Below are 18,738 nucleotides of genomic sequence, written 5' to 3' on the forward strand. Positions count from 1 at the left end.
TCTTCCACACCCGTGGGTAAATGCGTAAGATATTTGTGGCGCGTTTCGTGAAAATGGCCTGTAAAACCGTAAGTATAACTAGTCAAAAGATCCACCTAATAAATCTAATCGTACGATCTGCGTCCTGCACCCGCCGGTTCACTTCAAAAAACAGTTAGCAGAAGTTGCGAAAGTGAAACAATTGAGTATACCCTCCCAGTTTCGATATTCAGCACTGAGCAAAGCTGCAATTGACCTCATACTCGCCTCATAGTAGAGTCGACACGCATTTTGCCAATTGGCACCCATATTGCGCAAGCCCGCATCGAAGCTGGAGCTGTGGCCGGAAATCCGACGTGCAGACTGTGAAAGGGTTAAACCTTAAACATGCATCTCTGAGCGTTGAAGAAATCACCTCTTCCAAGGAAGTCTCCAAAGTCGAACATTTGGTCTTCTTCTCGGCCATCAACTTCCCCATCGCGTTTAGAAAGCTATTGACCCTACGGACGGTGGTAGTCACTTCAATATTATCCCGAGCCACGCCCTCACGGGTGATGACTGTTCTGCAACTACGGAGAAGCTCCGTGGATTCTGTTGCACAATGAGCAAAGCTTGCTACAGCATTGACTAAAATGCATGGTGTCAGCCTCTTTAACGTCTCGGACTCTGGAGCTTCCATACGTACGTATCAAGAATGACGGCCTAATGACATTGTCCTTCAGTTCGGTGAATTGGGAAATCATGTCAGGCAGAAGAGACGCGATACACTGCACCAGGGAGGCTTTAGTGTCTTGACCAAAGTATTGATAAATAAATAATGCTTACATAGAATGCATCATCGAGATTTCTCCGTTTTATCGGTGGGTCAGCGAGGCCCCCCGTCAGGATTCGTTCAATAGGGTCAGTGAACTGACGGTCAAAAGCCTCTTTTGTGGGGGGCAACCAAGGTATAGCAGCTGAGTATTGCTCCAGAGCCTCTGAATCCCGATTCGTAAACAGTCTGGGGGGTGGAGGGGCTAGATGTTCTTCATTGACTGCTGCGCCAGGCATGATTGAGCCTACAAGGTTTGGTCGAACACCCTATAATATAAATTGTATGAAAGCGAATGTGGAAGCAACGATCTGAATACAACAGGTATAGAAATCAGAAAGTGGATTGAAAGTTGCAGAGAAGAAAGGCTCATCCTTTATCTTGCGAGGTTCAGACAACGCATCCCCATTGTTATCACAGCAGTGTTGAGTGGTATGGGAAACGTGTTCTAGCATTCTCGCACAGATGCATCTTATCATACAACATATTAGGCACCAGATACTACATTACTGCCCGAGGCAAATCCGACATGGCCATTGGTTGCCAATTCAAATAAACCCCGCACGATAGGATAATATTGATCATTCTGTCCGCCAATGCATCGATCAAGCGAACCACCAGGCGAAGCAACCCATGTGCGTCGTTGCGTCGAGTTCTGCCCGCATTCCTAAGATATGCCTCACTATGAATTTGACGAAACAGATGCACCTGTTTGTTGGTTAGAGGGGAGTTAATGTTGTTGCGCGTGGATGCCCAAGGTACAATACATACCTCTCAGCTGCATGAAGAGGAACTGTCCCTCTTATTGTCTGCTTTCTCAGTCAACCTCCGAGCAAAATACAGCGTAAATATCATGATCCTCTCTGCTAATATATGGCTCGAGCTCATGGTTGGCCAAGCTCCTGTATAAGTATGATTATCGTAAGATTACCCGGTCCTGCTAGCTATGGGATGTCTCAATGTCTGACTGACTTGCCATATGCATCTGAGCTTCCAATGATGTACTACTGGTATGCATTGATACCCAAGGCAGTCACTCAGTTAAAAGCATGTGATGCAATTCCGGTAGTTTGAAGCAGCGCCAGATAATGTAAAAGCCTTAGTCGGGCTTCGGCGTCAAATAAAAGGTCGAACGTTCAGACTAACTCAAGCAGATCCGAACCCCGCATTCGTTAGGCAGTAGGCTTGAATACTACGCAAACGGAACTATCATATATTTTCTACTGCTTATCGTTGTTCCTAGCTTCAGGTCATCATAATCATCATTGTCATCATCATCATCATCATCATCAGTCCAATACCGGAAAAATGTCCATACAGCAGGCGCTCTCCAGATTTTATGCTACCTTCCCAATCCGCGAAGAATCGTTTCTGAAACGACTAGAATCTGGAGTCTCCTTCAGAGACGCCACACGAACAGTAAGGCCTATTGTATAAGCTGAGTTATGTGAGCAGCAGCTTAGCCTTGTAGGTTTTTTACAGACATTCAGTCATCGATCTAGAACACATTTATACGGAAGTTCAGACCAAGGCCAAGTTTGATATCTACCGGCTGTTACTTTATTGCGATACACTCTTAGTCCCTAAAAGAACAAATATTCTTCTGCCGAAAAGACGCGACGAATTCCGCCTCGTCATATTTGCACGAGATATACAGTCAGACGGACTCGGTAGTGAAGATGGGGCGTTCGCAATCACCATGGACGTGGGTGATCTTGTCGCCTTTCACACCATCCAACTTCCCGAAAACTTCTGTTTCAGAGTCCATACTCCCCATGGAACAGAAATTATTTTCCCAAAGATCGACGACACTCGCTACGGTGTTGAGGTTGAGTGTTGTGAAGGTCATAAATTCCGTCAGAAGCAGAGGCCACCTCCGGAGGATGTCGTGCTCCATGACTACCTCGAAACGCTTGAGAATGTCAATGGCATCGTAAGGGTTGACGAGAATCTTAATGAGTAAGTTCACTGCTCTTTGATTACTCCAGTTTCAAACAAAACTCCTACTAACCAGGCCTTCACAGCAATCTCCAGCGCATTTTCTCTTTTCAGTTCTTACTGGCAGCATTCCTGATTCAAGAAAGCCCGGTATTGGCCCTTCAGATCTTAAATTATGTCTGTAAGGCAACAGCTATGAAGGGGTCCTTCCGGTTTTTCTACGAATCGGCCACGCTACGTGACTTTCTCGGTACGCTTATACAAAAGAGTTCCCAGACCTTTATACACAAGTTACATCTTACTGACTAAGTAACTAGTGTCTCAGCTTGATTCTCATGTGTTCAGCATCTCCTCAGTAAATATTTATGGCTCGAAACAGATCCTAAAATCGAGACTGAAGGCTGCAGAAGCTTTTGACTCTAGCTTTCAACGGTTCATTGGAGAGGGCAGCGCTGCTGAAAATTTCCGAACAAATGCGAACATTCTACTTTCGAAGTCTAGAATGGCCATGGAGGAGTACGAGTGCTTGTGGGGGTTCGCTAATCGGGAGTATACCAACGCTCTCAATGCCGAAAAAAGAGCTAAGGACACTTACCGGGTATGTTCCATCGATTTTTCTTTGATATATGAATTTGAGAATCTCATATAAGGCTCCAGTCAAACCAGATCAATGTTGAGCAAGCTTGTATAAAGTTTCGGGAAGGTCTCGATTCATGGGAGAGAAAAGAGGTATGACATACCTGACCACTCCTTCACGGGCATTGACAGTAACTGTCTTCCATTACTTCAGAAAGTAAAAGCAGTAGTAGAGCTGATCAAATGCGGTATAACTACCATTGGTGCGGTCGTTGGTGCTTTCACCACTTCAGGTAACTATCATGATAGATATCCAGTTTATCATTGGTTGGTCAAACAACCCGAGTGACATCTTGAAAACCTATAGGAGCCTCCCTCGCGGCAGCCGATCCAATTGAACTGGCTGAAAAAGCTCAGGCTGTGGTATGCGATTAATATAGCTCATGCGAGGCACTCAATTGACCCAGAGTTTAGGTCGGTAAATTTAAACGCTTGGTTGATATCATTAAAAGAATCCAGAAATTTTACAATAAATGGAGTCCGGTATTGACTTCTGCATGGACGACTGTGCAATCAACAACGCGTTTAGTGAATGTCTTTAGGGAGGAAACATCCACTGGACCGAAAAGCCAGTTTCAAGGACTTGGTATACCTCTCTCTCTCTGACAAAGCCATGACCGCCTATAAGCCGAAACTGATCTGTGAACATAGGAGATCCCAATATTGACGTAGAGAATTGTATTGCCGATTGGTGGGTTTGACTCTACAGGTACTTATGGCATACTGATCGGGAACAGGAGAAAGTTCAATATAGACGTGGACCTATTCAAGAAAGAGGTACGTAAGATGCGATGACAATAGTTGCATGATGAATAGATCGTCAAAGCTGACCGCAATTTTAGCTTGAGGGCAACGGTAATATCCCATGTTTTCTATCAAGAGAACAGCACTGAGGTTATCCTGATTCCAGAAATTGCGGGTCTCAATGAATACTACAAACAGTTGAAGTATTTGCCATTATCTGGTGAAGCTGTCATTCGGACGCGGGCCAATCTCATCAGCCGAGGCTACCAGTTGACAACTGCGAATCTTCGCCGAAAGTTAGAGAAAGAGAATCAGCCTCTTCTTGAGTCTACTGTCACTAAGGCAGAGACTAATCACCACATATTGGAGGTTCTTCAAGATGCTATGTTTGATAGGTTGCTTACTGTTCGCGCCTTTGTGATGCTTGATTTCTGGACCTACCGCTCCGCATATATGTACCATTCACTTTCGTCCGGTGTGTCGGGACTCTATCTCTTTCACTTTGTGGAAACCGAATATACTCGTGAAACATGACTGACTGAAATGGCAACCTAGGTTTTCCTATTGTTTGCTCGCCCGTGAAGTTCATTGGAGACTACTTTGATGATGCTGCCACTCTTCAATCTGCTATAACTGAATATGGGTCTTCAACAATAGTACAGAAGAAGGTCTTCCAGATTTCTGTTCCTGTTGATGAATCTGAAAGAAGAAGGTTTGAACAAGGTTACCCCCTTGAGGTCTCCATTGGGCCTGAGCAAGAGGAGTTTCAGCCGTTTATCCGTATTCGGTTGCACAAAGTGAGGTACATAACTCCCATGACAATCTTGATATTGGGTAATGCTGATTCCTTCTCCAGATGTTACTTGCGAGGCCTACAACTTTCTACGTCATCGTCATCAAGACCACTTGGTCTGCTTCTCTATAGCCAACCTCAATTCTACGACCGCCAGGCAAACCTTGACTCGAATCATGCGTGGAAGACCACACATCGGCTTTTCATTGGCAGCAGTAGAACGGTGCTTTTCGAAACCCGCTCGGTCAATGACCAGCAGATCATCATCTGCGATGGAGATTATGGTCAGAGACAGGATTACACCATGTATACCCCTATGAGTGACTGGACCATATCACTTGCTCCAGGATGCCTCTCCTTGGAAGAGCTCGACGTTTCTGGTCTGAGTGCTATTGAACTGGAGTTTTGGTGCGATGTCACTCTCGACCCGATGGTTCTCACCTCCTACCAAACTGCCCCCGTTGATGAGTGATACACGAGCCCATTTGTTTCGTTTCTTTGCCTGTTCGGCGACACTGTCTCCATCCCCAACAGAGTTGACTCAGAACGAAGTATTTCTCCGTTATTGGCTTAGTGATATCAGGACATAAGTAATATGAAAAATAATAGACTTGAGTTGATGCCATAATGCAATTTTTCCTACGAATCCATTGTATTCGGCGCATCCTGCATAATCCCTCTGTATGGTGCGATAAAATGGGGTTGTCTTTTGCAGCAACGTGGCACGTCATCTGCCTGATTTAGGAATGAACTCCACCCTTGATACTGAGCGTCAGGCCACTCTGTCCGAATGAGCACAGACAAGCGCAGCCCTAGTCTGATTTACCCCGCATTCCCCCGGCAAATCAAGGCACATCCGTGGGGGCATCATCTGGGGGAGGAGAGATCGGAGCCAAGCGAGCCAATCGTTCACTCTATTCCGTTCAGATCGACGTGGGGGCGGTATTCCGTTGGCTGTCTTCTCTTGTGCGCCTTCGTCTTACTTCATACCCGGGGAATGCTGGGCTATGGGCACAACCTCGGCTTAGCATATTTAAATTCACATATCGCCTCACTATCAATCCTTCCAGGTTGTCACCTGTCTTAAGGGATAATGCTAATGCTCCATCATGTTTGGCTTCGACATCGAATTTCGCCGTCACCGGTGGGCCTTGATCTACTGCTCCATCTCCGCCATCGGCGCCCTGGTGTTTGGTTATGACAACACATACTATAGCGGGATTCTAGGCATGCAGGAATTCAAGAATGACTACGGCGATCACTATGAGGATGGTGCGAAAGCATTAGCGACGAGCTTTACGTCGCTGACTACCTCCAGCATCTACATCGGGGATATGCTGGGAGCACTCATAGCAGGGCCCCTCAATGATCGCTTTGGTCGGAAAACAGTTCTCTGGATTGCTTCGGCGTTTGTGCTTGCTGGAGGGGTGACCCAGGTTGCTGACACCCACATTGAGGGTGTTATTGTGCTTGGCCGCATTCTAATTGGGCTTGGAGTGGGCAACTTTACTGTTACGTCGCTACTCTAGTGAGTGCTGTCATTTGTACATATCCAAAACGACTCACTGACCCTTCCATAGTATCGGAGAAGTCGCACCAATGGAGATCCGGAGTCCAGCATTGTACATGTACCAGTTCCTGCAATCCTGCTCGCAGCTAGTCGCCTCCGGCCTCACCCAAGGCACCAATTCCATCCACTCGTCTCTATCCTACAAACTACCTATGGGTGGACTCGTCATACTGCCCCTTTTCATGCTCTTCTTCCTACCCTTCATCCCTGAAACCCCAACGTGGTACGTGTTCCACAATAGAGAAGAAGACGCCAAACGCGCTCTCCTCAAGATCAACCGCAACGACCGTACCTACGACCCCACAGCCGACCTAACCTTCCTCACGCAAGCCCGACGCTACGAAGAAGCCCAAGGAGAGGAATCCTCCTGGCTCGCCCTCCTACTCGACCCCATCGAGCGCAAAAAGCTAATCTGGGCCTCAGGCGGCATGTACGCGCAACAAATATGCGGCATAATCTTCTTCTACAACTACGGAGTCGTATTCGCCGAAGCCCTCGGCGTCTCGCAACCCTTCACCATCACCCTCATCACGATGATTCTGCAAATCTTCGCCGTCGCCGCGTCCATCCTAACAGGAAACCGTCTCCGCCGACGCACCAACCTCCTCGCCAGCACCACCCTCATCCTCATCGCCTTCATCATCATCGGTGGCATCGGCACCCAATCCACCCTCACCACCGCATCCAAATACATCATCGTTGTCTTCTCCTACGTCGTCATCTGTGCATACAACTTTGGCCTCGGCCCACTTACTTACGCCGTATCCCGCGAGCTCTCGGTCGGCGTGAACCAGAACAAAATCATGTCAGTATCGATCGTGGCACTGTATTTCTTCCTCTGGGTGATTTCTTTCACGGCGCCGTATCTGTATTATGACGCTGGGCTTGGTCCGATGGTCGGGTTCGTGTATGCGGGTACGACGCTGACATCGCTGATTTGGGTGTGGTATTGTGTGGGTGAAACGCAGGGGCGGACGAGGATGGAGGTCGCCATGTTTTTCACGGAGAGGGTTCCGGCACGGAGGTGGAGAGCGCATGTTTTCGCGAATAGGGGAGGAGATGAGAAGGAGGATGTAAGGGCTGAGCATGTGGAGGATAAGGCCTAGCAGCTATGTGAATCCTTGGGGCTGGGGCTGGTTACGATCCTTCTTGGTATATTTTTGGGTAGGAGGCAGCAGTGCTAAGTTATTGAAATATATTTCATACATGTTATTCCTGTTATGTAAAGCACACAATCCGACGTCTCGCAGGGCAGAAGGTACGATTCCTTGTAAGGAGCTTAACGTATATCATTGTATGTCATACCATAACCATCCTTAACATCTCCATCATACATTTACCACGAAATGGGCGGAGTCGGGTTCCGAGGAAAAGAATGAGTAGACCGATTTCTGTACCGCAAACCATAGATACTTTACATTTTTCATGACTATTCTTTTACTCGTTAAGCTACGCCAGTAAGCTGGGATTAGGGGATGGCCAAGTGGGAAGAAATAAGGTGGATTCATTCTCCGCTCTCACCTGATCTAGATCTAAATGAGGAAGTTAAATCCAGTACATATGATAGTTTAGCTCAATCGGATGTAACCGCATCGTGTTCAAGGACGCGAGGGGGAAGGCTGGTCTTGGCGAACAATAATCATAGGACATGGATGAGGGGGATGAACGAGGAAGAGAAGTTTATTCGGCGGGTGCATCTGGCACATGTCACATTCTTAGGGCTAACCCACGGTAGGAGTGAAACAACAGGGCTAAAATTAGGTACATGTGCAGGATCGAAAATATATTCTATTTGTTGACGCTATGTTGAATAGAGTCGTCCCAATGTTTTTTCCTCCACTGGTTGGTTCTCCCCTCACCCCGCGTTGGCAAACTTTTAATCGGTCTACGCCGCCGCCACCTCTTCCACCCTATATGAATTCCCCTAATGTCCACTAACAACCATACACCAAGCTAAAACCAATCGGCTGACTCCCGCCAATAGAATTCTGGAAGTCCACACTCCCAGGTGAAGTCTGCCACGTTGACTGCAACGCCAGGAAGCTCATCTCGTTCGAGCAAGTATTCGACGCAAGGATCGTATGGAATGGGGATGTCGTTGGCGAAGTTGGGAACTGGAAAGTCGACACCATCTCTCGTCGAGTAGGCTGGTTGTTCCAGGTAGGAGGGGAAGTCAAGTTCCATGAATCGGTAGTCCAGATATCTGCTTGGCTGGAGCCCGTCGCAATGGGCTGTGCTAGGGCCGGGATGTCGATGGCGAGCATACAACCTGTAGCGTCGTCGGGGATGCCCGTGAACGTGAGGGCGGATATTTTGGTGTTTGCAGTGGCTGTTCTGGCGAGGGAGAACTGCTGTCCGGTGCTTGGGGTGTTGGGGTTTGCGCTGTCGAGGACGTCGATGGTTGTTGGGGCGATGGTGGTGCAGGCGCGGGGAATGAGGTTGGCGGGGGTGGGGGACGTGGATGCCACTGAGGCGAGGATGGTGAATGCAGTGATGGAGCTGAGAAACTTCATTTTGAAAATGGATTTATTATTCTGATTGCAAGATAGTCTTGAGGCAAGAAGATGACCGAATGGGACAAGGATTTCGCTCTTTGGATGTGGTTTCGAAGCAGAGGCTGCGTCCGGGAATTGCTTGTATTTATATCTCTGGTTCTGCAATCTCATTCAAGCTGTATACCACTCGGTGAGCCATTTTATCACTCATGAAATGGTAATAAATAGCTAACAGCAGCATTTTGGAGCGGCTGCAACCTCGTATAGCCCAAAGAGGCATTGACGATACGAGGCCAAGGCCGAGTTGCTTCAATAGATGATGTGATCTGTCTGAACTGGACTCTGTAATAGTAAACGAGAGGCATCCTTCACGACTTGACCACCTACGATAGCGAGGTATGTATTGGACGCCTGATCTAATTCTGAAGCTGGATAGTATTCGACGCTGAAGCGGTGTAAGGTGGTACTATACTGCTACTATGGTTACACAGCAGACAAGGAGCCTGCCTAGTGCAACACGAACCAGCCATATTGGGTTGACTATGGCATTATCGGTAAGACATTGTGACAGGCGTTCTCGGCTAAGGAGCTGCAGCTATTATGCCTCGTAACCCTGGTGAGCAAGATGTCTCTTGAATCTGCGGTAGCATGATACTTCCTCGCTATGCAGGAAACTTTCTACATCCTAGTTAGGTGATTTTCGGTTCTCCAGGTGAATCGTATATCTAGATTCAGAAGACTTAGAGCCGATACTACGCCCACGGGAAAATACGAGACCCGGCGATGAAATTCGCGACTGATGAAAAAGTTAGACTTGAGGAAAGTCAGACATTTCCCGCAGAATGAATGCACCTTGTACTGTGTCCCGTGTCTCACGCTAGTTTTCTTGAGAGTCGCCCTTGCTGCTAAGCCCTGCAGCAGATCCGTCGCACGACATCGTGTGCGATCGCTTACCACCAAATTCATCTTTTATCAATTGAGCGCCCGTACAAGATAGAGGTTGCTTCACGAGTCACTTATTATCATTCCATTTTGACTAAAAGACCGTGAAGAAGAAAGCCTGCACCGCCCCAGTCTGACTTCGCCGAGTTGTCAAATACCGGAGAGCTGTCTCACTTCGGAGGCGGCTTTTCTCTGGTAGTCGTATTCAGCCATAATTGCTCATCGCTTAAGGCAACATACAAAACGAATATTTCCGTCACATTCTTATCACGGGGTTGTTAAAGTTCAGAATTTTGATGCTAGCAGGTCAAAATGAGAAACCATACGCCCATGATAGCACGATGTGTAAAACATGACGAAGCCACATACACAGGAAATTCAAACCCGTTGTGTCTGCTGAACTGACTCCAAGGGTGTGTTCTGCTACATCCTTGCTTTGGGATTAGAGGTGGCGAGAATAGAATGAAGAGCGACATTTACTGCCTAGAACCCAAGACAATGAGCTAAAAACTATCTGGTCGTAAATTAATAGAATAGAAATGCGGAGGAACTGATGAGATCTTGCCATGAACTGATACTTGAAGTATAAGCTGCGAAGAAGTAGAGAAGAGATACCCTCAAATTAGTACAACCTACCTAAACCCGCCCAGATAGAACTCCGCAACACCATCCTAAAAGCAACATACAATCGGCAAGCCTTGGACATCATAATCTCTCAAATTACTCCAACATAGCGCCTTCCCCGACTTCACTCGCCCTCTCCACCACCCTCTTATATCCCCGTTCACCCCTTAACCTCTCCACATACCCATGCAACAGCGGATATTCACTCCTCGTTATAATCCCCAATGCAAACCCCACAGACACCGGCACACTCAACTGGATATCCGCAAGCGTGAGATATTTTCCACACATGTACGGGCCCCCATCAGGCGCTGTAGCAAGCTGCTCTTCCAGGAACCCGAAATGAGTTTTGAATTCATTGTCCAGGAACTCAGAATTGACTTTTGATGCGATGAAGTTCGTTATGGGCTTTAGAAAGAATGGAATAGGTGCGTTTTGCAGCGCTATATTTCATTAGTATACCTTTGGTATTAGGCAACGTACGATGTGGGAAATAGCTCACCATCGAAAACCAATTTTATCTGCAAAACACTCATCAAGCTCCCCTCCACATAGCTGTCGTAGAACTCATGTCGCATCCATGCCTCCGTTTCACCGCCTAGCTCTTTCTCCTTTCCGGGCTCATACTTCCTGGGAATGAGCTTGGTGCTTGTGGCTTCATCGGCAAAATGCTCAACCAAGTAGCTCATGATCGGGCTCGTCTCGGCCAAGATGATAGGTTTGGAGGTCGGAGAGGGCGGCTGGATGGATACTGTGGGCGATTTGCCAAGGGGGTGAATCTTCTTCAATTCTGCGGGCGCAGTACCTGTCGGGTTGCGCTTGAAAGGTTGGATGGAGTATTCGAGATGCAGCTCCTCCATTACCCATGCGATGCGCTGGGCGCGGGAGCGCTCGAGCCTGTTATTATGTTAGTTGTGGAGGTATTAAGGGGTGGGAAGAGATGTACCAGTTAAGAACGATTTTAGCACCGCGATTCGCGCTCATTCTGTCACGGTATGTTGATCGTGGTTTTCGTGGTTGTAGGTGGATGAAAGTGAGTTTCTTGTTGCTGGGTAGCGTTAAGGTTATTTATAGTCGAATTCTGCTGACCTGGATACGCAGTATGTCGTCAGCAAAAGAAGTAGATATGTAGGTGGATACTCTTTGTCTCTGAGGGCTTCTTATGACTCCTCTGCTTGCGCTCGTAATTGCTTTCTTGGTAGGTAATTCGGGCATCGCCGGCACGATTTACGGGACGGCGTCAGCACTAGTAAATTCTACGGTGCGAGATGCAGATAATCAACGTATCAGCTGACAGCGGGACGAGCATTGAGCTTGCAGTTACGAGTGTCAGACGCACCCTTCAGTAGCCTCATAGACTAAGCTAACTATAAGATTGATGTCATCCTTGTGGTCATGTTTAAATTAAACCCAAACTCTCACGCCCTTGGATTGACATCCCCGAGCTCCGCATAATTTCAACACCAACCGAACCCTAATCTAGACAACTCCCATCAAAACCTTAAACGACAACACCATTCAGTTCGTCCGCCGCAAGCTGCAACAGATCTTCCTGTCCCAACACGTTCTGAGTGTAGCGCGAATTGAACCTCAACACCTTCTTCACCTGATTATACGTATCCACATCCAACACCAACGGCAAGCCACTGACATACCACGACACGCCTTCAGTGCAAGGTGGAGTAGTCAGGGACCCAGAGTATGTATAAATATCGTTGTTCATGAAATGTCTCGTAACACTACTGAAATCCAGCAGTCCAAGCTCGGTGGTACTTCCCAGCTCGGCGATTTCATTGACGTCGGCGAAGACGGTGTTTAGCAAGGGTGTGCTATGATCCTTGGTGGAGGTGAGATCGATGAGAAAGCCCACTACGGCGATGCTTCCATCTGTGTTTAGGATTCTTTGTCAGTATGAAGGAAAGTAAGCACAGGAGAGGTTTATCCTCATACCTTCGTCCGAGAACACAAAGTGGGCTTCCATGGGGAAATACTCCTCATCAATCCGGTGCTCAGAGGGCGTGTGGAAATGAAACTGCGCCAGGGTGTAGGTATGATTTCCTACAACGAGGGTGCCATTCGTCAAAGGCACTTCGATGGTGGTGCCGAGGTTCTCGAATTCAAGGTCAGACACCGTAGGGATATAGAGAGTGACGGTGCTATTGTTGACCTTTGAAATCTCGGAGCTTCCGATGACGATAGGCGACTGGTGTGTCCCTGTTGCGCAAGCAACGTTGGCGCTTGGGTCAAGACCGTACCAGTTCAATGGGCCTCGCGTAGCAGTGTACCCATAGCTGGGGACGGATGCACGTCGAGCAAGAGGGGTGTTGTGGTAGCAGCTAGCTGCGACGGCGGGGATGAGGGAGAGCAGAGATGTTAGACGCATGGCGCTAGTAGATAATAGTAAACAAGGTTATCAATATAGTGCGTAGATGAGTTTCTGCAGGAGTTGGGGACCCTGTGGTCGTGGTTAGTCTATATACTTGCATTTTCTGGTTTGTTGAAAATATAGACTGGTAGGTGTGTGGACGACCATTCAGGAATGCCAGCGCTGGTTACATTGGCTTCAGTAATGAGAAGAACACTACTAAGTGCCTATGGAGGTAGTATCCGAATTCTTGGGCTTCTCCCTTTGGATGTTAGGGCAGCCTTTTACTCATTCAAGCAGTCATTGTACCATGAGAGTGGATTGGTTGTTGTCATATCCCACCCCTGCATGCCAGACATCAAGAAACCCGGGGACGCAGACATTTCCCCTTTGCCTACCCGTCCCTTGCATGTCGAATTCTGGGGCGCTACCATAAACCGGATTGTAGTCCTGATCAATCGTAGAATTGGCATTGTTGTTGTCTAGGTCTTCTCTGTTCAAGTGACAGAGAGGAAGACCAAGTCACGGGAATCGATAGGAGACGGAAACAATCTCCTTCCCTGTAATCAAGGTGATCATTCTTCTGGCTTCCATCGACAAAACCAAGGAAAGAATTTGTCGATCCATTCTTGAACATACTTCAAGCAGGCTTAGCAGAAAGCTTAAATATAATCCTAAACTTGCTATGATGCTTTAGTAGTTACACTGACTGCAGATGCAGCTCAATTGTTAAAGTGGGAGTCAATTTGGAGCAAAGGTCGCCGATATATCTTGTATGACAAACAAAAGAGCAGAAAGCAGCCAAGCAATGATACCAGAGGGTAAGCTCATCAAGGAACGCCCAAGAGAAGGTTATGGTACTCCGTACTTAAGAGTATCACCACGTACCGTCGTTGTTCAACTGGAGGAATGCTATCTTTCGGGTTTCTGCAGGTGACGAAATCCGAGTTGGAATGAGTATACTTGCTATGCCCCGCGTCTGTACTTCAAGCGGTCAGGAGTGGAGGTAGTATAGCATTGAATTATAGCAATATCCGTAGCCTAGAAGCGGTGGTAACCCTGGTATGCACGCCCACCAGACCCAGAGTATAAAGAACTAGACATGGATTGATAAGTATTTCCGTGACTTTGGTCCAATGTGTACCCGATACTGGACAATCTGACATCATTCAACTAATTTTCTACACGCTACCGTTATCTCCGAGCCGTATCCCTGGCTCATGCGCCCCCAATTAAGCATTTGCCGCCGGCCCCAACCAGCGCCCGGTGTTTCACATGAACTTCTGACGGACGCATGCGCCAGCGACTGGCTCTTATCCTACGAATGAGAAATCAAGAAGATGGTATAAACATTTCCGCTGACTCCATGCAGAACTCCTGCATTGATTGTACTACAAAGTAGGCTAGTTTATACAGTTGCGATGAATTAATATGGCACAGCCATTGGTATGTCATCTAAAGAAGCAGCCCCGCGAATGCGCCCAGCCCAAGGATCGTTATCAAGAACCCGCTGTAGGAGAGACCGCTAGCATCACTGCTGGATACAGAGGCGGAGCTGGAGCTGGAAGAGCCAGAGCTCGAGGACGACGAGCTCGATCCCGAGCTACTGGACGAGTTGGTCGACTTGGATGATGTGGTGGTGTTGTAGGCATTGATACTTGTGTAGTCGCCAGTCTTGTCCGTATAATTGTAGTACTCGGCGGGGGTGTAGTTAATGATGCTGACCGACTCCAGATACATGATGAACGGGCCGTCGTCGTAGTCGGTCTCACCACCGGCCCATTCGATGGTTCCCTCGGAGTTATCGGGGTCACCGCCAGCCCAAATACCAACACGGACAGTCATGGGGGTCTGGGGGTAGTTCTTGCCATCAACAGCGTCCGCATACTCGAGTGTACGGACGACAGTACCATCGAGGATCCATTCGGTCTTGCTGGATGTCCAGTTGACTCCATAGGTGTGGTAGGTCTCTTCGGGGGTAGTGACGTTCACAGTGGTGGCACGGTCGTAGGACGTGGTGTTGCCTTTGCCGAAGTAGTTCGTTTGGATTTCTGAGTCCCATGTACTGACTTGCTCCTGGGTAGGGTTAGCATTGGTAGCGTTGAAGTTTGATAGGGCCGTACCCAGTCAATCTCATCCAGGTCGTTGGACTCCATCACACTGGTGCTGACGATACCGGTGCCGTTGGCAGCGCGGAACTTGACCTCCACATAGCCGAAGAAGATGTAGAAGTTGGACTCGATAGTAGGGGCATCTCCCTGCTGACTGATCACGAATTCAGCACCTTTGGAGGTGCTGTTCACGCTATCGGCGGTGACATTCCATCGATCGCGCCAAGACGAACCCTCGGTGAATTTGGTGGTCAGGGACCACTGGTTGAGACCCTTGTCAGGCGGGCAGGTTTCTGATAGGGTGAGTCAATCATAATACTCTCCGATAAAGTTGTCGGATACATACTGTTCGTGGGGTTGCAACTCGAGTATGTCTGAGCTGCACTGAGAGGCACTATGGCAGCGAGGGCAGTCAATGCCCATGACATATATGACTTCATGATAATAATCAACGAATAAACGGTCTGAGGGAGTGACTGGAGTATTTGAAACGAAAGAAAGCTGCAACGGAGGCTGGCAACGAGTGTAAGAAGGTGGAAATGGGATTACAGACTGTATATAGGGTACTGAATCATGACCATGGTTGACACGAATACTCAGGGGCAGGCTAGCTAAGGCAGCAGCAAATACTGAGGTTGGCTATAAATTCTCCCTCTTGCTGGGCGCAAGAGCGCTTCCACTGCGTGTGGCCAAGGATGCATAGCCTGGGCAGTGTTCTTGGTACATCTCATTGGAGGAGGGAGTGGAGCGGCTGTCTTGGGATGACGGCGTGTTGGCAAGCGGTTGGCTCTGAAACGACAGCAAGTCCACGAGGGATGGGGCCATGCGTCGGCCACAAAGCTTGATGAGAGGCGAAGAGATGGCTTGCGCGTCCGCCCAGAAGACGGTTCCTGAACACTTACCCGGCAACAGGCACTTGGCCCGAACGGGAAAAGTGCTGTCGTGGACTGTGGATGCGCATGACGCCTATCAAGACTCAACCCAATGCAGCAACGATGAAAGGAGCAATTTTAGAGAATTAGTATCGTCTGTTTTGAAGAATAGTATCAGCTTCTCCAGCAGATTCATTTTGTCTAAACCTCAGTGGCATTATCTTAAGCCGTTGCTGAAGCGCGGGAGCGAGCCGAGATTCGAGGGTTATCGTCACAAAATCAGTGGGATGGAAAGAAAGATATGAACATTGAACAAAAGCCAATAGGATCGGCTCCGGAAGATCAGTCAGATGGTTCGGTCCCAGCCTCCGCTACTGTCTTTAGGCCCGCACCGAGTCTCAGCCAGTAAACGAGCCCGAAGCCATGGAACTGCGGATCCCGTCGTGGCAAATGCGTATGTTTATCTTGCCAACGTATATCTGCGTGCCTTGTGACCATGTGTCATATTGAGTTTAAGGCTCGACTCAAGGCCATTCTAGAATTTCCAGTCCGAATTTGAGGGTTAACTTTATGCTGGATGTTCTCGGGAATCGGGACGTTCCTGGAACCACTGTCACGAATAGAAACAAAGATGTTGATCTCTATCTCCACTGATGCTACCGGCGTTTGTACCAGATAGCCATGACTGATTAGTAGCAAAAAGTACATAAGGATTCGCACATCACCTGCTAGCGAGCATACTGCTTCTATATTAAGATTGGTGTCTTACCTACCCTCCCGGACCACATCACGGGTCTGCGTAGCCCCCAGATGTCTTGCTTGTCCAGTCAACTGCTCCTGAACTGCTAGAAGCTCACATAGTTTGACACATACCGCGAACTTCCGATGTGATAAATCAGAAAGATGGAGGCTGATAACGTGATGTGGATGGGGCGCAAAAGTAAGCGTAGGTAGCAGGACCTACCCATTCTTCATCCCCTGAATCGCACGTGGGATCTCTCTTGAAGGTCATTTTATCAGGTCCTTCTCACTTACCTACCTCAAATAAGGCGCCCAAAGTTTGCTATTTAACAACAGTTTGAGTCATGAAGTTATTAGTTTGCTGCTTGTTCACTCTCATTACCATTGGGTCACATCCAACTTCCACTGTCAGTATTTTTTCGAGTGTCCCACATATAACGATCTCAGAGCGCACCGGATGCTGTGGAGGAGAAGCGAACAACTTATCTCGTTTCTTCCATTCGGCCTCATCCAATCTATGGGGGTTTCATCAACATTCTGTTACTCCTCGACATCCAATATACTATCTATGGACAGTGGCTCAACTACCCATACATTCCTAGATGTCTATTACAAGGTTCTTTACACTTGCCGTTTCGATCCGATGTGGTATTTATCAATATCTGAAAGTCTGACTAGGTCTTGTCTACGCTATTGTCGTTGGCCTCGTGTCAGAGCCACCCTCAGCACACTCGAGAGGGAAGAGGTATGCATGACCCGAACATGCGAGTAAACCAAGGCCTCCCTATATCTATTATCTTCTGCCTCTACAATCTACTCGACAATCTACTCAACGCCGACGTTAAGTTCGACCGATTTGAATTGATGACAATTGAACTCAACTATAATATCCACCACATGAGACGGAGAACTTAGTATGAGAATGTACAGAAGGTCGATGATCCCGCTGGGATGACGTTCCCACTGAACATATCACGCAACCCACCAATGCAGCTACGCGGGATGCATATGCCACACAATGCAAAGGTGTCGCTGATTGTGAAGGTATGGTTTGTCACGGTCAGATGGAGCTTGTAGGTTCCCAGCTCTGACGTTGGCATGAACGTGAAAGAAGAAAAGAAGAAAAAGAAAAGTAAAGAAAAAGACAAATAAGAAGGACAAAAGATCGGAATGGTCGTCATGGAAAGGAAAGGAATATGAGAGCGAGGCTCGGGAGCCACAGCCTATATCAGCCACAGGACATGCTTTTTCTATTCGGGCCCAGCTCTGTCAGTGCGACCAGAATCACGTTGCACCAGGCAAACAGTTACAGCAGTGCTCGATGACGATTTTTCACAAAGTGCTGGGGCGTAGGAATAAGAAGCAGAATGAATTGGTTGGTTGTCTGGCAAATCATCAACCCGAAGATGGTTATTGTGCTTTCTAACTCGAGGCGCAGCAGAAGCATGTGCAGCTGAGTTGGAGAGTCTTGAACATTTACCGAAGCAGTGCCAACAAAAGGTGTTATCATCTAGCTCGATAGAAGCTTTCTCGCCTTCTTTTCTTTCAGTCTTGCCGATGGACTCTGTCTAGGTGGTGGACTTCTCGAGGTAGTACAGATTCCTTGCGTTGGGTCAACTGCTCCCCAGATATTGAGCTTGTGAACTGATAGTACCCTTTTCTTTGCGAACATGCCAGTCGCCTGCGATGATATTGTAGGTCATTTCGCTTTACCAGAAGTGTGGCCAACTGATATCGACTTTCGTATTGATGGATGTCATGTTTGGAGTTTTGTGAGGGGCAGATGGTGGTGCAGAAGCAGGTAATTTCTCCTGGTGTTGTCCATTTGGTTGCAGTATGCCGGCATAATCAACTCACATCACGAAGTATCAAAGCAATCCAAGAAATGCGAAAGATGACTGCTTCAGAGTCCTCTTGTTTGACACACCGAGCCATAGTAGGCAATAATGTGGAGGGGGACCTCACACAGAATGGAACACTGCACCTAGTGGGATCATGAACGAGTTTATACTATGGGGACCGGTAGTGTCACGGTACTATTATCCTCGAACTAGTATGGTTTGGTTTGAGGGTTCTAAGTTCAATTACTTTACTTTCATTAAGGTCTGCGAGGAACT

The 18,738-nt window shown here is 47.8% G+C and overlaps 7 protein-coding genes across 7 annotated transcripts; 2 read left to right on the forward strand and 5 right to left on the reverse strand.

Moving 5' to 3' along the window:
* Nucleotides 1-43: 43 nt before the first annotated feature.
* BO85DRAFT_95992 (uncharacterized protein) lies at nt 44-1,208 on the reverse strand. The gene is made up of 4 exons (XM_025665814.1): nt 805-1,208; nt 665-746; nt 395-606; nt 44-342 (listed from the first exon to the last, which is right to left on the reverse strand). Exons 1-4 carry the CDS (start codon nt 1,027-1,029, stop codon nt 139-141), a joined length of 723 nt encoding a protein of 240 aa, XP_025512615.1. The 5' UTR covers nt 1,030-1,208; the 3' UTR covers nt 44-138.
* A 738-nt stretch (nt 1,209-1,946) lies between these two features.
* On the forward strand, nt 1,947-5,527 carry BO85DRAFT_480185 (uncharacterized protein). Its single transcript, XM_025662991.1, has 14 exons — nt 1,947-2,209; nt 2,262-2,749; nt 2,815-2,978; nt 3,046-3,326; nt 3,386-3,457; nt 3,519-3,597; nt 3,672-3,727; nt 3,779-3,950; nt 4,016-4,055; nt 4,102-4,141; nt 4,207-4,219; nt 4,275-4,583; nt 4,664-4,910; nt 4,965-5,527. Exons 1-14 carry the CDS (start codon nt 2,099-2,101, stop codon nt 5,371-5,373), a joined length of 2,481 nt encoding a protein of 826 aa, XP_025512616.1. The 5' UTR covers nt 1,947-2,098; the 3' UTR covers nt 5,374-5,527.
* A 383-nt stretch (nt 5,528-5,910) lies between these two features.
* BO85DRAFT_403351 (sugar transporter) lies at nt 5,911-7,677 on the forward strand. Its single transcript, XM_025657223.1, has 2 exons — nt 5,911-6,429; nt 6,482-7,677. The coding sequence occupies exons 1-2, from the start codon at nt 6,011-6,013 to the stop codon at nt 7,575-7,577; spliced, it is 1,515 nt and encodes a 504-aa protein (XP_025512617.1). The 5' UTR covers nt 5,911-6,010; the 3' UTR covers nt 7,578-7,677.
* Nucleotides 7,678-8,222: 545 nt separating this feature from the next.
* On the reverse strand, nt 8,223-9,062 carry BO85DRAFT_452116 (uncharacterized protein). The gene has a single exon (XM_025660749.1). The coding sequence runs from the start codon at nt 8,982-8,984 to the stop codon at nt 8,406-8,408; it is 579 nt and encodes a 192-aa protein (XP_025512618.1). The 5' UTR covers nt 8,985-9,062; the 3' UTR covers nt 8,223-8,405.
* Nucleotides 9,063-10,454: 1,392 nt separating this feature from the next.
* Nucleotides 10,455-11,548, reverse strand: BO85DRAFT_522613 (glutathione S-transferase). Its single transcript, XM_025665278.1, has 3 exons — nt 11,479-11,548; nt 11,035-11,429; nt 10,455-10,975 (listed from the first exon to the last, which is right to left on the reverse strand). Exons 1-3 carry the CDS (start codon nt 11,514-11,516, stop codon nt 10,629-10,631), a joined length of 780 nt encoding a protein of 259 aa, XP_025512619.1. The 5' UTR covers nt 11,517-11,548; the 3' UTR covers nt 10,455-10,628.
* A 485-nt stretch (nt 11,549-12,033) lies between these two features.
* BO85DRAFT_461893 (carbonic anhydrase) lies at nt 12,034-12,915 on the reverse strand (the record flags this gene model as incomplete). Its single annotated transcript, XM_025661813.1, has 2 exons — nt 12,034-12,419; nt 12,483-12,915. 2 exons carry the CDS (start codon nt 12,913-12,915, stop codon nt 12,034-12,036), a joined length of 819 nt encoding a protein of 272 aa, XP_025512620.1.
* A 1,437-nt stretch (nt 12,916-14,352) lies between these two features.
* BO85DRAFT_522614 (glycoside hydrolase family 16 protein) lies at nt 14,353-15,448 on the reverse strand (the record flags this gene model as incomplete). The annotated part of the gene is made up of 3 exons (XM_025665279.1): nt 14,353-14,973; nt 15,021-15,301; nt 15,355-15,448. 3 exons carry the CDS (start codon nt 15,446-15,448, stop codon nt 14,353-14,355), a joined length of 996 nt encoding a protein of 331 aa, XP_025512621.1.
* Nucleotides 15,449-18,738: the final 3,290 nt, after the last annotated feature.

The sequence above is a fragment of the Aspergillus piperis genome (assembly GCF_003184755.1).
Source record: "Aspergillus piperis CBS 112811 unplaced genomic scaffold BO85scaffold_18, whole genome shotgun sequence".
In the NCBI taxonomy this organism is placed as follows: Eukaryota; Fungi; Ascomycota; class Eurotiomycetes; order Eurotiales; family Aspergillaceae; genus Aspergillus; species Aspergillus piperis.

What these genes read in the sequence shown, in the direction of transcription:
- BO85DRAFT_95992 (XM_025665814.1), bottom strand. Translation starts at nt 1,029, where the DNA reads ATGCCTGGCGCAGCAGTCAATGAAGAACATCTAGCCCCTCCACCCCCC. An exon ending in ATCTCGATGATGCATTCTAT is followed by an intron (nt 747 to 804) that starts GTAAGCATTATT and finishes TCCCTGGTGCAG; the next exon opens with TGTATCGCGTCTCTTCTGCC. An exon ending in TGGAGACTTCCTTGGAAGAG is followed by an intron (nt 343 to 394) that starts GTGATTTCTTCA and finishes ACCCTTTCACAG; the next exon opens with TCTGCACGTCGGATTTCCGG.
- BO85DRAFT_480185 (XM_025662991.1), top strand. Translation starts at nt 2,099, where the DNA reads ATGTCCATACAGCAGGCGCTCTCCAGATTTTATGCTACCTTCCCAATC. An exon ending in TGGTGCTTTCACCACTTCAG is followed by an intron (nt 3,598 to 3,671) that starts GTAACTATCATG and finishes GAAAACCTATAG; the next exon opens with GAGCCTCCCTCGCGGCAGCC. An exon ending in CTGAAAAAGCTCAGGCTGTG is followed by an intron (nt 3,728 to 3,778) that starts GTATGCGATTAA and finishes CCCAGAGTTTAG; the next exon opens with GTCGGTAAATTTAAACGCTT.
- BO85DRAFT_403351 (XM_025657223.1), top strand. Translation starts at nt 6,011, where the DNA reads ATGTTTGGCTTCGACATCGAATTTCGCCGTCACCGGTGGGCCTTGATC. An exon ending in ACTGTTACGTCGCTACTCTA is followed by an intron (nt 6,430 to 6,481) that starts GTGAGTGCTGTC and finishes ACCCTTCCATAG; the next exon opens with TATCGGAGAAGTCGCACCAA.
- BO85DRAFT_452116 (XM_025660749.1), bottom strand. Translation starts at nt 8,984, where the DNA reads ATGAAGTTTCTCAGCTCCATCACTGCATTCACCATCCTCGCCTCAGTG.
- BO85DRAFT_522613 (XM_025665278.1), bottom strand. Translation starts at nt 11,516, where the DNA reads ATGAGCGCGAATCGCGGTGCTAAAATCGTTCTTAACTG. An exon ending in GCTAAAATCGTTCTTAACTG is followed by an intron (nt 11,430 to 11,478) that starts GTACATCTCTTC and finishes ACATAATAACAG; the next exon opens with GCTCGAGCGCTCCCGCGCCC. An exon ending in GATAAAATTGGTTTTCGATG is followed by an intron (nt 10,976 to 11,034) that starts GTGAGCTATTTC and finishes AATGAAATATAG; the next exon opens with CGCTGCAAAACGCACCTATT.